Raw genomic sequence first — 15,269 nt, 5'->3', positions numbered from 1 at the left:
TGTGTTTTCTGCTTAATAACCAGAAAAGAAATATATAAAAAAGGAGTGTACTGTCCATTGTAATTCAATCCAATCCAACACTCAAATACAAAACACAACAGTTAAATAAAGACATGCTTCTTCTGTTAAACTTGGTCCAGAATGAGCAATGTTTTTCTATCAGTGTGTGAGTTAGCACGATATCTCAAAATCTTGTTTTCAAGATTCCAGTGAAATTTGGTGAATAGTTGGGTGATGAGCCAGGGAACAAGTAATCAGTGCTTGGTGCATATCCAAGAACCTATTATTGGCCTTTTTATAAAGGATAAGGCTGATGTTATTCTGTGTTTTTCAAATTGTCAACAAGTCCCCTGAAAATACCTAAAGCCAAGAATGTGGTATTCCTTCGACCAATAAAAACAGCTTATTTTTTTAAAAAGGCCCAGTAACTTCCTAAAACAGCGTGTCACTGTAGCTTTTATTAAACATTACACAAAAGGGAAACTTTTTTGCAGTTTTGTGAATTAATACACATTTGGTCCCTTAGTTAGGTTTTTACAGAAGCAGGATGGTGTTTGTGGGATTGACTCACAATGAAGTACAGTGGCAGTGATCATCAAAATGGAGGAACATGTTAGCTAGTGCATCAGTGAGTGTCATTCATCTGTTTTTAAAAATTACGACTTCAAAAGGGTGTCTACAGCGCATACCAGACCTTGGATATATAGGCAATACCTATTAGCAGGATCAATCCATTGTTGGTTTTGATCTTTTCATAGCTGTTGGAATGTCCCCATGATCTATGTTAATACTGATCCAGATGCAAATGTAAAACAACACATTTATAAACATGTAAAATCACTGTGCTGCTGTGGTGAACATCATTATATTAAGAGTATAGTATATTAAGAGTCTAACATTTTGTCTGCCTCATATAAAAATACACAGTGACAACAAGTAACCTGCAGTTCTCGAGGCACTCGTGCATCTTGTCTTGCACAATGTACAGGGATTTCTACTTTTCTGGTCTCCAAGTGTAAAGAATGTTGTTGTTTTTATATAATTGTTAATGATGGGAAAGCCCCAGCAGGCTTCTTTAAAAAGGTTGTCAGAGAAATCACTAACAGCTGCCAGCCACAGGAATTCAGAAATGCCAAACCAGCACTTTGTGATTGGCATAAGGAAGTTACACCCACTTTGTAATAATATGTTTCTCTTTGGTGAGTTGCCAAATGGGTTGCTGCCAATTCAGACACGACAGACTGATCAGATCATCCTGTACAAAAACACCAGGCCAAGAAAAATTATAATTATTTGTCTGAGGTCAAGGTAAGGTCACTGTAAAGCTCATAAATACAAATGAGATGTAACGTACACAACAAATCTAATAATGGTGACTGCACAAGAGTCATTTTGATGAATACGCCTTAATTATAGCTATTTGGCTTTACACTTCTTTTTTTCTTTTTTTACATACTAGTGGCCCATTTGACAAGGTAATAATGGCATGCACAAAATAAAATAATGTAATAAATATAAATTGTTAATGGGAGTCATTTTATGTTATTTTAAATGACTAATTACTGATTTTGGTACTGCACTGCTGTGTATGTAGCAACTCCAGTGTTTTGAAGAAGTAAAGTCAAGCAAACAAAAAGCTTTGAGAAGAAATTAGCTCAACAGACTGACTGTAGTCATACATCTTCCTCGACTCAACCACACCTGCTCAGGTCCGTCTCTAATAACCTGCACTGTCTGCTCTGCAGGTGTACTCTGGGTATTTACTCCAGACCCATTTACCACAAATAAATGCCACTGTATGTTATGTTCACCCAGCAGCCCCATGTCTTCTTCTTCTGTCTCCTCCTCACTGTTGATCCCCTCCCCTCCCAGTCTTGATGATACATTTACTTTCCATAAATCAATTTTTGAAAGTCAGCAATTACACCACACCACGGGGAGTGAGAGGAAATCTATAAGTCAAGGGTCCTGAAGATGCTCAATAGTCAGTCCTGTCATTTCCTGTCTGCCTGCTTCAAAACACAGTGACAGAGCAGTGGTAAAGCTAATGCAGATCAATAATAACTAGTGCAAAAGAGGAGCAAGGTGGTGAAACAAGACAAAGAAAAACAAGAAAACTATGTGTACACATGCATTGTTGTTAGACAATTTGTGAACACCGTTCACATATTCTTCACCACTTCAACAAGAGACTAGTAAGTAAAGACTAAATTAATATAGCTAGTATATATGTGCTTTTCAACAGCATCTTTATCAGATGCCAAGATTTGAGACTTCCAAAAAGCACTCTCCTAAACTCTGTTTTGAAACATACAAATTAGGACTGGCATTAAAGAAACTCCTCTGTTTTGTACCAACAGGAAATAATACCAGACTTGATTAAACGGACGTCAGTCAAACTGCAACTTTGGAATACCACAGCCAATTAAACTTCACAATAAGAAAAAAATATTTAATTCTTTAGTTTAGTTTTCTGAGATGTTCCTGTAGCTGTCTCACCACCATCTGAAATTTGATTGCATTTCTTTCAGCAGTGAGAAAGTCATCTGTTTCCTTTGTGCACTGCTTTCAAGAACAATAATGTTCATGAACAAAATCAAGCACATCTTTGACTACCGTTTACTCCAAACCTGCTTCTAAAAAGTAAGAAGTATGGAATTGGGACACAGTGTCTCTTCAGTGTGGTTGTAATTCCTGTTGGTTGCAGACAGAGGTCAATAAAAGGTCATAGATTACTTGACGTCCCTTTAAAACCTTTTTGATGCAGGAAGTAATGCGACTGGCAGTATAACCACAGAGTGACATGCACAGCTGCAGTGTCTGAAAGAGCTTTGAGACCAAAAGTGATAATCTACTGCTCATCCTACTGCTACTTTCACAGCAGCTTTCAAGAACCGAGATTTAATTTCTTTACATGTTTATCTTTGTTCCATCCCTACCTACCCCTACCCTCCATCATTTCCTTTCTCTCCGTCTTCCCTGGAGACAAAGCAGGCAGACAGCTCTAATAAACAGTGGTGTGAAGCCTTACAGTGGCGACGTACGCCAAGGCAACCAATGTGATCAATTATCGAGTGGCCGATTCTCTTTAATTAGAGGGTTTAAGTATTGAGTTAGCCTGGGTGGGAAGCTGAGAAGCAGCATGTAAACCAACCTCATTACACTGCAGTGATTCACCTCCCAGGAGCGGTGATCCACGCAGTGTTTACACTATACATTTGTTTCTGTGGTAACATATCGAGTGGAGGAATGGTTCTGTGACAGACCCAGTTTTTTCCCCCTCCTCTCCTCTCTCTCCATTTTCTTTCTTTCACTCTCCCTCCCACTCACTGCTGAAGAGGCTGTCACACTGGTTTGCCTTTTGTTGTGGAGAGTCTGGAGAGGTAGCACAATGTGTCCTAGTTAAAGCAGTGCCCCATCTGCCCGGCATAATTAGACAATTATGCTGGAAGGATCCGTCATTAATTCCTTTGTGGTGGCCAATTTCGCACCACAAAGAGGTCTCAGGTTTAGTTTTTCTTTGCAGATCTCTGTTCATTTACCCTGGCCCCTGTTATCGTCCTCAAGTATTGATACTGTGGCAACTTGGGGCAGGAAAATATTCTCCTGCCAGTATTGACTAGTTTGTACTGTTGTAGTGAAAAGGCCAAGGGGAATATTGGCTGGTGTCTCGTGCTGAATAAAAACAAGTAGATAGGAAACAGCACTGTGAAAACACAGGTAGACAAGTAAAAAACAACCACAGTTAATGTATTGATGTTAGGTATACTGATGAAATATGCATTATGGGGAATGATCCTAGTGTTGCATTGTGGGGTACAAAGACTAATCTGAGCAGGAAAAACTTCACATCAATTTTAAAATGGCAGTTTGACCTACTAAAAACAACACTAATTAAATCTGGAACTCATTCATTATATTCATGTCAGAGTGATGAAATACAAAATAAACACTTAACCACCACTTTTCAGAAATGTTAATCTGTTTTATGAGGTCACACTTCTCCTGTTGACAGCGTCAATGCCAACTTGCAGCTGTACATGTACAGCATTAGTGAAAACATTTAGCAAGTTAACACACTAATTTCAATATGTTAGCATGATAAGATACATGGTAATGCTAGCATGGTATATTATATGCTAAGATAGATAGTAACATTAGCATTTTAAAAGGTATCTCACCATGAACGGTGTGGTGGAAATTTGACCTGTAGGTGGTCCTCAGAAAAAACAAGATCCCCATCCTTTATTATCCTTCATTAATCTTTTCAATACTTGTCAAAAGGTTTCACAGCAGCCAACTGACTGACTGAATTGCTATCTGTAAATGCTATGCTGCTACCTTGGCTTAAAAAGTCAATTTATCATCTATTAGTAACTAAGACAAAGACATCAAAAAGGTGATCTTGAGACACAATAAAAAAATAATAAAATCACTTCCTATTTGCTACTACAGTTACTTTCTGCAGAGTTTCGAAATTTTAGTACAACATTTTTAACATACAGTGCCCTCAAGTGTAATAAAACGTTTTACACTACTTTTAACCAAAAACAGCCATGGCTGGATGTGTTGCATCTGTCGGTGAGTCTTAATGTACTGCTCACAATAACTGTTGAGTGTTTTTTATGTAAAAAACATGAGTGAAGTAGGGAGTGCTTTCAGACAAAGCACAAGACTTCAACCCTGTATTCAACTAACCGGCCTTTATACTTAATTACATGTGTCTGGCAGACTGCAGTTCCACCTCAGTTTTCTATCTGTTATGGAACAACCTGCTGCTTGTAAAAGTACAATCTGTAAACTCCCTACCGAACATATGTGTTGTCACATTAACTGATTCACAGTTACACTGAGTAACTCAGCTTGACAGAGACATGTGGGAAGATATCTTACAATGTAACTCAAATCTGATTAGAGTAGTGATCTAATCAGCCATGAATTCATCTGTGAAGACAAGCAGGCAAGAGAAAATCACCGCGGAGAATTCTGTATAATTATCAAAAATCTCACAGCGGTACATTAAAATTCTAATTACGACATATTATCTTAATTGCTAAGGAGATGCAAATCAAAACAAGGTTAACGTTGCTCCCTTAACATGCAGGAGAACATGTGGTGGGAAACTCTTCAATATTCACTGAATCAGCTTGACTTGTTCGACATGAGAGGCTGTCATTTTGTAATGCTTCCCCCTCTTAGGGACGATAATCCTAGCTGAGAGCACAAGCAGCAGTAGTGCAACAATAAGACAGAACAAACATCTAATTGCTGCGCATTCATTTCCTTTTATTGTATCAAACAAAGCTGGTGACAGCTCATCACAAGTCAACTAATGTTGCTGTCTGGAGAAAACCACGTACCTCCAGCGCTTCTGGAACTAAGAACAGCCTTGTCTTAAAAGGTTAGGACTTTTAAATATATTAAATAAACGAACGTCCGTTACCTTCAAGCCCTTGCCAAACAAGTTCACACAATGCTGATTAAGCCCATCACTGCCAGGTAAATCTCTGTGTTCGCAGTATACCGCAGTTTTAAAATCTGGTGTCTGTGGCAACACTCCAGCGCTGGCGACCCGGTAGTGATGTGTTTTATGCCAACCAACAGTGACTGGTTTGCCAGAGATGAAGGGGGGAGCAGCCGTAGAGCCAGCAGCAAGTCAATACAGCACGGCGTTGTGTAATTACTCTCACTGTCGGAAGGGGGAGACAAAAGTTCTGCACTTTAGGTTTTAGGTTTTGTGACAATGCGCTTGATGATCTAACTCCCCCCCCCAAGAAAAGAGATACTCAATTTTCACTCTTAGCCAGAAATGCTGCAAAACAAACACCCACGTCTAATGTGCAACAAATACAAGAAAAAAAACAGAGAAAAAAGTTCAAGAAACTGCAACTCCCATGGTACACAACAAATTGCTTGCCATAAATTGTATCTGACAGGTGCACACTGTAACTCTGCAGACATAAGACAGCAGGATGACAGCAGGCACAAGGGGTAATGGTGAAAGGAGAAGAACATGCCACTGAACGTGGATTTATGAGCGGGTCCAGATTGAAGCGATCCATCAGTGGAGTCACATAGCATCAAACGTGGTCAGGTTTAGGACACGTTTATAAATGAGGCTTTGGACGGTTTCAAAGGGTGCCAATGTTCAAACATGTGGGGTGTGTTGGGAAAAGAGTAATTTGCTGCTTTTTAGCAGAGAAGAAGTCCGTTGCCACCCACAAATTGAGTGCAGTCTCTTAATTGGAGAAGTTATGCTTTGATAGAGAGCTCCTATTTCTCCTGAGGTTCTCGCAGTAGGCTAATAACAGTATGTGGCAGATTTAAATTAACGGCAGCCATTTTTGAAAACATCAGATTTCTGACAGAAAACAATAAACTAGAGGTACCCTGTGTTTTCACTAAAAGATATTGGAGTTTCTCTAGCAATTGGCTTTTGGGATGGTGGTTACCCACATACTGTAAATTGAGTTTCACTTTCTCACTTTCTCCCACAAATATACACACACACACACACACACACTGCAAACACTTTCCCAGACACACAGTCCTTCCCGTGCTGGACAGAAATAAATGGAGACCCCAGGAGTTCCCTTTGGCCCTGGCCCTAGCAGTCTATAACAGAGCCGACAGCTCCGATCGCTCCTGAGAAAGCAAAAGCTGCTCGGGGATCGCTTTACAATTCTCAGGGGCTCGAATAACCTGATCTTGAACTGATCCCGAGTACTGATCCTTTGGTATTGGGTTAGGAACGTGTGAAGGGGCCTGTTGAATGAGCTCGCTGGATATCAACATCCTCACTCTGTGTTGCTCCAGCCCGGCAGATTGTTTGACTTGATTAGTCTCTGCCCGAGTGTTAGACTACCCAACGCCGAGCCCTCCAGACACCGGTATCAATGTGTCAGAGGGAAAAGTGCTCTCCCAAGTCTCAAGGTGGAGCCCATTACCCTGAGTGAGAGCACTGTAAGTTAATAGGATTTGCTCCCGATCAAGAGACTGAGCTATTTCCTGAGGCTGTTACAGACCGAAGCACAAAAATAAATGTTCCTTTATTCAACACTATTAAGCCACCCCCCATCCAAAAAAAACCTACCCACCACCACCACCTATTCTGACCCCGGCCCCCCTTTTTTCTCCTTGTTGGAATATCTGTTTTTCCTGCAGGAGGTTGTGCTCTCCCTCTCTTGTTCTCATTTTTTTCCTTCTCCGAAGCAGCCAGTAAAAGCAAAAGGTTGGCACTTTTTGTTTAAAGGAGCCATTTGTTCAGGTGAAAATGAAACTTGCATGGTAAGCAGAGTCAGGCCTGCGGTTGGACAGGGGCAGAGGGGATTCCAGATTAATCATACGGACTATACACCATGAGGATATTCATTGAGGAGTAATTGCCAGGGGGCTTTATGTAATGTATTCTCCCCATGAGGTAAAACCTTGTAGCTGTGAGAAAGGATAATAGAGTAGGAGGATCATATAAAAATGTTTGCTGCTCCAACCTTTAACTCGGAGCTTAACCCTGACCTCGGATAGTAATTACAGAGTTAATTGCCAACTGATCTGAGGAGGAAGTTCCATCCAGCTCTACTGCAGATGTCAGTTGGGCTTAAGAGCCTCCTTCTGAGGTGCAAAAGATCACGGATTGTCTTACATCGTTTAAAGAAAGGACAATTAGCAGCAGAGGGTCAAGCAGTGTTTGGTGTTCAACTTTTTGGTGTTAAAATTCATGGCAACTAGAGCTAGCGGATCCTTCAGCGGATTTGAGTGGAATCATATTAGAACTGCAATTAACACATTATTTATATTTTATTCCTTTCTTTAGTCCAAAACCCCAAACATATTTTGTTTACAATGATATAAACTAAGAAAAGCAGCAAATCCTCACATTTAAGAAGATGGAGAACTGGAGATTGTTTGATATTTTTGCTTGATACATTTCTTTAATTTTCTTTTCATTGACTAATCGATTACTCCACTAATTGTTTCAACACCAAAATCAAATCCTGATGCCATCATATCTTGTTATTGTTTTACAAAATACAGTAATCCAAGTGATTGATTCATAGAAAAAACATTAGTTACTGAAGCTTTTTGTCTGGTATATTGCAAACAGTGGGACAGAGTTCATTGTATTGAACATCAGTTTGGTTATTTTATGTGATTCTGTATACATTTGCAACATTTTGATGTAATGTTTATTGACGTTCAGTGGAAGCTTATCAACATTAAATGAGCATATAGTGTTATGATACTTGTAATTGTGATAAAATGTAACAAAATTAGTTATTAAAGTTTTTGTGTCATACATGTGAAGAGTCTTGTCTAACATAATGTATAGCAGTGGAACACAGCTATATATCACCCAACCCTATAGCAACAGTCTTCCTTTGGTGTGCACAATTGAAGTTTTGACAACTCAAGATGGAAAATAAAGCACATTAGACTATATAATAAGCCTTTCTGAGTGAAAAAAAACCCGACAGTTTCCTCTGGATTTGTTTAAAACCTTAAGAGAGAATAGAACTGGCATGTTTCACCACAGATCTGAGCACAGCTCACTCAGGAAACCTGAATGTCTTCAGTGAGTCAAATAGTTAAGTTGAGCCGGTGCTGCCATAAACCCGGTGGGAGAGCTTGGAATAATCTAGGCGATGTTAATGATGCAATTTATATGTGAGGGGACCGGTGTTTGGCAGGCTCTTTCCGTCTGAGCGGGCTGCACAACCCAGCGAGCTCCCAGCACCCCCTGCTAGATGGAGGGGGTGGAGTAGGAGGAGGATGTCAGAGCCCATGTGAAAAGAGGGAGCGAGCGAAGCACTGATAAGAGCCATTACTATTAGTGTCTGTCTGTCACCTGCTGTGCGTCATCCAGCCTTCTCTCTCTCCACATGCGCCCCCATCCCCGTCGCTCCATCCCCATCCCTTTTCCTGAGGCACATCACTTCAAATTTGCACTCACCTACACATTTTCCATCCTGTCACAGATATACTCAGTTGGCTTGAAAACTGAGCCAAGCTGCACTCTGAAAAACTACTGTGAGCTTTGTTTCAAAACAGTTGTGAATTAGTGAAGGTGCAGACAGCTGCCAGCATTTATTCGATAAACAAAATAGCTATAGATGAATAACTGAATTGGCACAAGGGGGACGCAATATTCTAGACATACCGCTCATCAGTTTTTCCAAGGAAACACAAAGCCTAATTTGGTATTTCATTTATTACTTGGCACAATACTACAGCCCCTTAAACTTATGAACTCAGGAGAAATGAACAGTAATTGCAGGCTGTTCTTTATTTTCTTAAAACCTTTTTAACCAAAATATTTAAAGCTGTTTTTCTCAGTTGCTATGCAACACTTCAACCGCAAGAGTGGGAGCATGCTGAGAATGTGCCAAATAAATGCTACTGCCACAGACAATTCTGCAGCGAAATATGAGAGAGGGGCATCATTCAATCATAATCACATGAACATGTAAAACAGTTGTGTAAAATGCACAATCATCCTTTTATTCATCAGTTACTTGACCTGTGTCAACCGATGATTCCAACCAAATAGTTTGTGTAATGAACCATTGTTTACAGTCTGAAAGGCTTGCAGACCATTCCACAGGCAAATTTTTGTTTTGTTTTTTTTAAATCGCCTGTGCACCGAACATACAAGTGCCTGCTTTTAACTACAGAATACAGCAACGTGGCAGGCGAACTAAGTGTCCTGTGCAAAATATCATTCGGTAATTTGACATGAAAATGCTGCCAGATATGTAGACTACTGTCTGTTTCACAAGTCCTTTTAGATTTCACTCAGAGCTCGCTTGGAGCCCGGGCAACTGTACAACAGCAAAAAAGCAAGCAAGGCAATGGTGCAGCCTTTCTTCCTGAGCCTGGAACCAAGGACTTAAAGCAAGGACACGTTATGCAAGATATCACATTCAATTCCGCTGCCAGCCTCTGAGGCCAGATGATACACATTGAGTGCGTCTGTCTCTCGAGCCCTCAATGTTAATCAACACTCTTTTCAATGCATACTTATGAGTTACAATCTACTCCCCACGTCTTCCCTTTGGCAGCTTAAATTAAGTCACAAATTTGATGGCAAATTAACTTCAACAGGGACGGTAATATGTCACCTATACAGCAGTCTGTGGCATTTCTTACCGGGACAACACAAATCTTGTGCATCTGAGAGGAAAATTAAATCAAACAAATTATTTTGGTGTGGAAGTCAAATTCAAGGAAACACAAGAAAGAAGGCGTCACGCGGTGGGGCCATCAGCTGTTAACAAATCAGTATGACAAAGCCTTGCATAATCGCCTAGTGAACCTTTATCACTGTGATCACAGAGCTGGAGATTTAAATGCACGCTGGTATTAGCTGTGACATACAGTCACAATACAGTTGAGGTGGGAGGAACACATGCTCAGACAGTGTGTGCATGTACGTATGTGTGTGTAAAAGGGAGGTGGATGTGGAACAAACAGAGATCTCCCCACTTCATCATTGAGTAAATGGCACCACAGACGTGAGCTGCGACTTCACAGCTGCCTCATGGCGGGTGACATTGAAGCCCACGCATGAACACATCGCTCATCAAAGCGAATGAGGCGTTCTTTGCTTCCCCTGCATGTGCTGAGGAAAACAATGGCAGCCCCCCCCTCAAGTGCATACTTGCACACCTGGAATGTCAAGAATGAGTGGAGATGGGAATGAAAAGGAGAAAAAAAAAAAAAAATCTATTTGGTTTCATGCATCTCTCACAAGAAGCTTAACAGACTGTGACCTTCCACTGCTTCGTAATGGGAAGGAAATGGCAAGACCCCGGTGCCATAAAACGACACAGAGCGGGTGCTAACGGTGGTTCTGCAATTAACCTGTCTTAAAAGAAACAAGAGGCTTTTGCTCTAACAACAGGCGCATACTTGAGAGAGTTGATTTCTGTGGCGTGAAACTCAAAGGCCCACCAGGGTTCAGGACTTAATCGGTCATTAGCGTGCACATTTCGGCACAGCTGCACCGAGAGCTATGCAACTACAAGCTCACTCAAAGTGATCAAAACACAAAACAAAAAAGTCAAAACTCTTATGCATCTCTTCATAGACAAATAATATTTGTTTTAACACTGATCATAAAGTTTAAGCATGTAAGTAAAAACAGAATGAAGCAGTAAAATTGTGAACACCCATTTAAGACCATAAGTACATCCTCCTGTAAGTTCAGTCACATAGTTTGAACACAAAAGCTCCACTCTTTCTCCCCAACTGTCCTCTTTTCTCTAAGTGGAACCAGACGCAGGCATTTCTTCATTTAGCCCATTCAAATGGAGGCAAGTTGCTGTTCTTTATTTATTTAACAAAACGAGCTGCAAAAGCCAAACATTAGGTCATGGAATATTTTCAACCCCAGAAATAAGTCAATGCTTTCAATGAGACATCAAACCCAGTTTAAGTGTTCCCCTACAAAATATGAGCTGGTGAGGACCTTTGTCGAAGTCAAGTACTGCTGTGGGATTTTTCTGTTTTTTAAATACAACTTTCAACAGTGTGGTGCACATGCGTTTCCAATTAAGAGCTCAGAGCCAACATCCAAGACTGGGCCCCATTCACCCCTTCCACGATTGACCAAGACTGAGGAAATGTTAAACAGGCATCATAACCATAACAGAGACGGCAGAATGTTCAAAAGCCTTTACTTTCTAAACAATAATTAAGACATCAGTTTGAATTGATGATATAGACTGCAAACATCGCACAAAATCTAAATAAAGAAAAAGGGAACATACTTAATCATAACTTTGTGTGACACGTTCACAGCTAGGGCACTTAAGCATAACAATTTGTTCCTTTGGTGAATAGGTACAAAGTCTGCTTACAGTGCAAAGAAATAAAATATGTCAATGCTGTTGATTTGTGACGATCATAATGAGAATGCACGGTTTACACGAGGCACTCAGAGTAGGATCTACTTCCCTGGCAGCAGCAATAACTCCCTATGAGCCTGTCTCTGCTCAGACTTCAATCTCTGGGCCCTAAGGAGCTGTTGGAGGACTTTGATGTTCTGTCTAAATGAATTGACTGTGCTTCTTGATACAGCCCTCCAGTCAACTGACTCCCCCTACTGATTCTGTCACCTGTGATAAACACCATGCGTGGTTGGCGGTACCAAATTCTGGATCACATGCTCAGAAAGGCCACAGTTTTTCACCCCCTTCAACTTTGTAAATGACTGAAAAAAATATGATTGTTGTTTCCCACCGTGCCGTATCTGAGCAGAAGCCCTTTGATGTGTGAGGCTGTATGTGAGCAAGCAATGCTGGGCTGGTTTTTGTTACCTTACAGCCCTGCAACATCCAGTAGGTGAGCCTTTATGTCGGATGCCCCTTCAGGGCATGGTGTTTGTTAGAGCCTGGGCAAAGGCAACAACCTCCAACCCACTTCTATCATTGCATTTTTTTTCTTAGGGATCAGAGCCAGAGAGCTCTGCATACAAGCTTGCAACTTCACTGACTTGATCCAAACAAGATCTAAGGCTTATTGAGGAACACTGGTGCACAGCTAAGGAAGTACAAAATGTGTTGATACATCTACCTTGGGACTTCTAGTTTGTCACAATGTGTGCTTTGAATATGGATGAGAAGTGACAGGAGCCATAATGCATGGAAGATGAAAAAAAACAAAAAGAGTCCCAGTGCTAAAGATAGCACTGAGTGCAACCAATTGAGGACTGGCAAACACTGCAACGGATGATTTCGATCAAAGAGTGGGGCAGAGGCGGTGTTTAGAGGGAAACAATGCTTATCCATCTAAGCTTCAGCTTGGTCAATTCTCATTTGACTAAATCCAATTACCATCGATTCTGCATCTTCTTAAAGCCGAGGTTTAGGTTTTCCTTGATAGTGCAGAAATCCTAACTCAGATGAAGCGGCACTATTTAACCTATTACAGCCTCCGATGAAGCGGTTGGGTTTTGGAGGAAAGTACAAGTTCTACTGGCAAAGGCATTGATCCTCCCACACCCTGGGTTTTCCCAGTGTGTGCAGTGATTCCTGTGCAAAGCCTCTGAACACTTCTCTCTCTCCTCCAGCAGCGATGGTGCTCCTGAGCAAACCTGCCCTGGATCGAGCATCTCATTTAGTCACTGGGCCCTTTGATGTGGATTCAGTGCTGCAGTGCATATCATTCATGTTTGAAGGTTCAGCTTCCACAATACAGCAGGGTTTGAAGTTTCACATATTGCAAGTGCTACAATGTGATAATCTGGGAGCCGGTTATGCATTATACATTTTTCATAAAAGAACACCATCACCTGAAAGTGAAATGTGGAAAAGTCAGCGCTTCAAGGTATATATTGACAGAAACTGTTTCTGAGACTTCTGGGTGTGGGACGAAAACACTCTTGTTATCTTGAGCATTTCAGAATCAGCTCTACATCTTCCCTTGGAAGGGGGTAAATATCCAAATAAACAGAGCAGAATAACATTTGACTGGGGTCTGCCATGCCATATAAGACAGAATGATTTAGTTGACTAAACGCTTCTCACAGGGCACAGAGGCCATGACGACTCTTTCTCCAGCAACGTTCGAGCAATAAAAATATTCCTCTCCATCCGATTTCACAACGGAGTTGACACGCAACTTGGGTCACTTTCTTCAGTGTCTTCTTAAATAAAAATGTGGAAATCTCCTTGTCAAGGTCTCTGTCTGACTAGATTGCGGCTTTAGTTAGTGTAATGACAAGAAAGGAGGAAATAATCTCTGTTAAAAATGTTGCCATTCAAATTTTCAAGGTAATTGACTCAAGTGGAAGAGTTCATCAGTCTTTAAAATCCAACTGCAACAAATGCACAAGATTTTTTAAAAAACAAGGGGAGGAATAAAATCAAGTTGGCAGTTAATGTCTGTGAGTGACTGAGGTTTATGTAAATGCTTTTGATCTTGATAATTAAAAAGTCTTTGTATGCGTGTCGTTTTAAAGTATGGTAACTGTCTCCAAAGCATGGAGATGGTGGCAGCCTGAGGGCCCGCCTGCTTTCTTTTCCTTCTCTCTGTATCTATCTTGTGCTAAACACACAAAACACACATAAAAATGCACACACAAGCCCATGTGTACAAATACAAACTCTACACACTGGACTGACACATACAAACAAAAAACCCACACACAAGAAAGAGTCGGCACTTTCACAAACATCAGCCTCTCAATTAGCTTCTGCACTTATTTCTCCTCGGAAGAGAATTATTTTTCAGCTGGATGCTTTTTTCTTTGTTTATTGTGAGCAGACCAAAGCATTATCAGCAGCTAATCACTGCATGTCAAATTCACAGACTTACTGCAGTCACTTAAAAAAAGGATTCAGTGAATAATCTTCTCATGTTCAGATTGCCATTTCAGATTTGGACAGTCACCAATTTTTCTTAGATGCTCAAGTCTGTCTAACAGCCACGGAGAAGATCAGCATTTGTTTGATATAATTTGTTGTGACATGTTAATTGCATCTACTTGTAATTCTCTCTAATTGATGTTTGATATGTCTCAGGAAATTAGGCCAACTAGATAACACTGCAAATATTATGATTCCTCCCCACCTTTCTCTTTCTGTGGCAGGTCTGATGAATTCACAACACCTAAAACTGTAATGTGTCAACATGCTGTGCAGCTATGCTCTGTATTCCCAGGGCTGCCAGGCTGAAGGTTACAAGCATACCACTGTATATTTAAAACACATTCAGGCACACTGCAGAGTGCCAGAGAAGACTAACCTGAGCAATTTTCACAGAGTTTTGGGTCGAACCACCAGCATGGTATTCAACTTTGTTCCTCTTGACAATTTCTTCAAACCTGAAATAAAGATAAGTACAAGACTTGTTAAAAAAGACAACACTCAAAATGAACCACAGAGAGAACCTTAGTGTAAACACCAGATAACGGCCGCTTTTAGCATGGGCAGACTACACGTCTCTGAATACTTGTCACATTACAACATAGCAGGAGTGTGCGCCACAAATGAGTCAATAAAATCAATACAATAAAATATCCATTAGTAGAGGTTACACAGATACAGCTGAAGAGCCGCTGTGAACAAAGAGGATGTCCGAGTGAAATATCTCAAAACTACTGGATAACCTGCCGTGAAATTTGGTACAGACATTTGTGGTGTAAAGAATGGCTCTGGTGATCCCTCAGCCTTTATATCACTATCAACATGTCATATTTTCTCTAATTCAAGACAGGATACGATAACCAAATTCCTGTGAGTCTCATGTTGTGATATGAACCAGAGTAA

General features: G+C 40.7%; 1 protein-coding gene across 7 annotated transcripts in view; it reads right to left on the bottom strand.

Moving 5' to 3' along the window:
- The window catches only part of adkb (adenosine kinase b), a 102,975-nt gene that overhangs the window by 71,105 nt on the left and 16,601 nt on the right, over positions 1-15,269 (bottom strand). For all 7 annotated transcript variants that reach the window (XR_006827987.1, XM_046068043.1, XM_046068044.1 and 4 more), the window contains one exon: positions 14,746-14,824. Coding sequence is in view for 6 of the 7 variants with exons in the window: in XM_046068043.1 (XP_045923999.1) it covers positions 14,746-14,824 (79 nt within the window). In the remaining variant the exon portion in view is untranslated. The remainder of the gene's footprint in view (positions 1-14,745; positions 14,825-15,269) is intronic.

This window comes from Micropterus dolomieu, linkage group LG14, assembly GCF_021292245.1.
Source record: "Micropterus dolomieu isolate WLL.071019.BEF.003 ecotype Adirondacks linkage group LG14, ASM2129224v1, whole genome shotgun sequence".
Taxonomy (NCBI): Eukaryota; Metazoa; Chordata; class Actinopteri; order Centrarchiformes; family Centrarchidae; genus Micropterus; species Micropterus dolomieu.
This window is presented reverse-complemented; position numbering and strand designations above follow the sequence as displayed.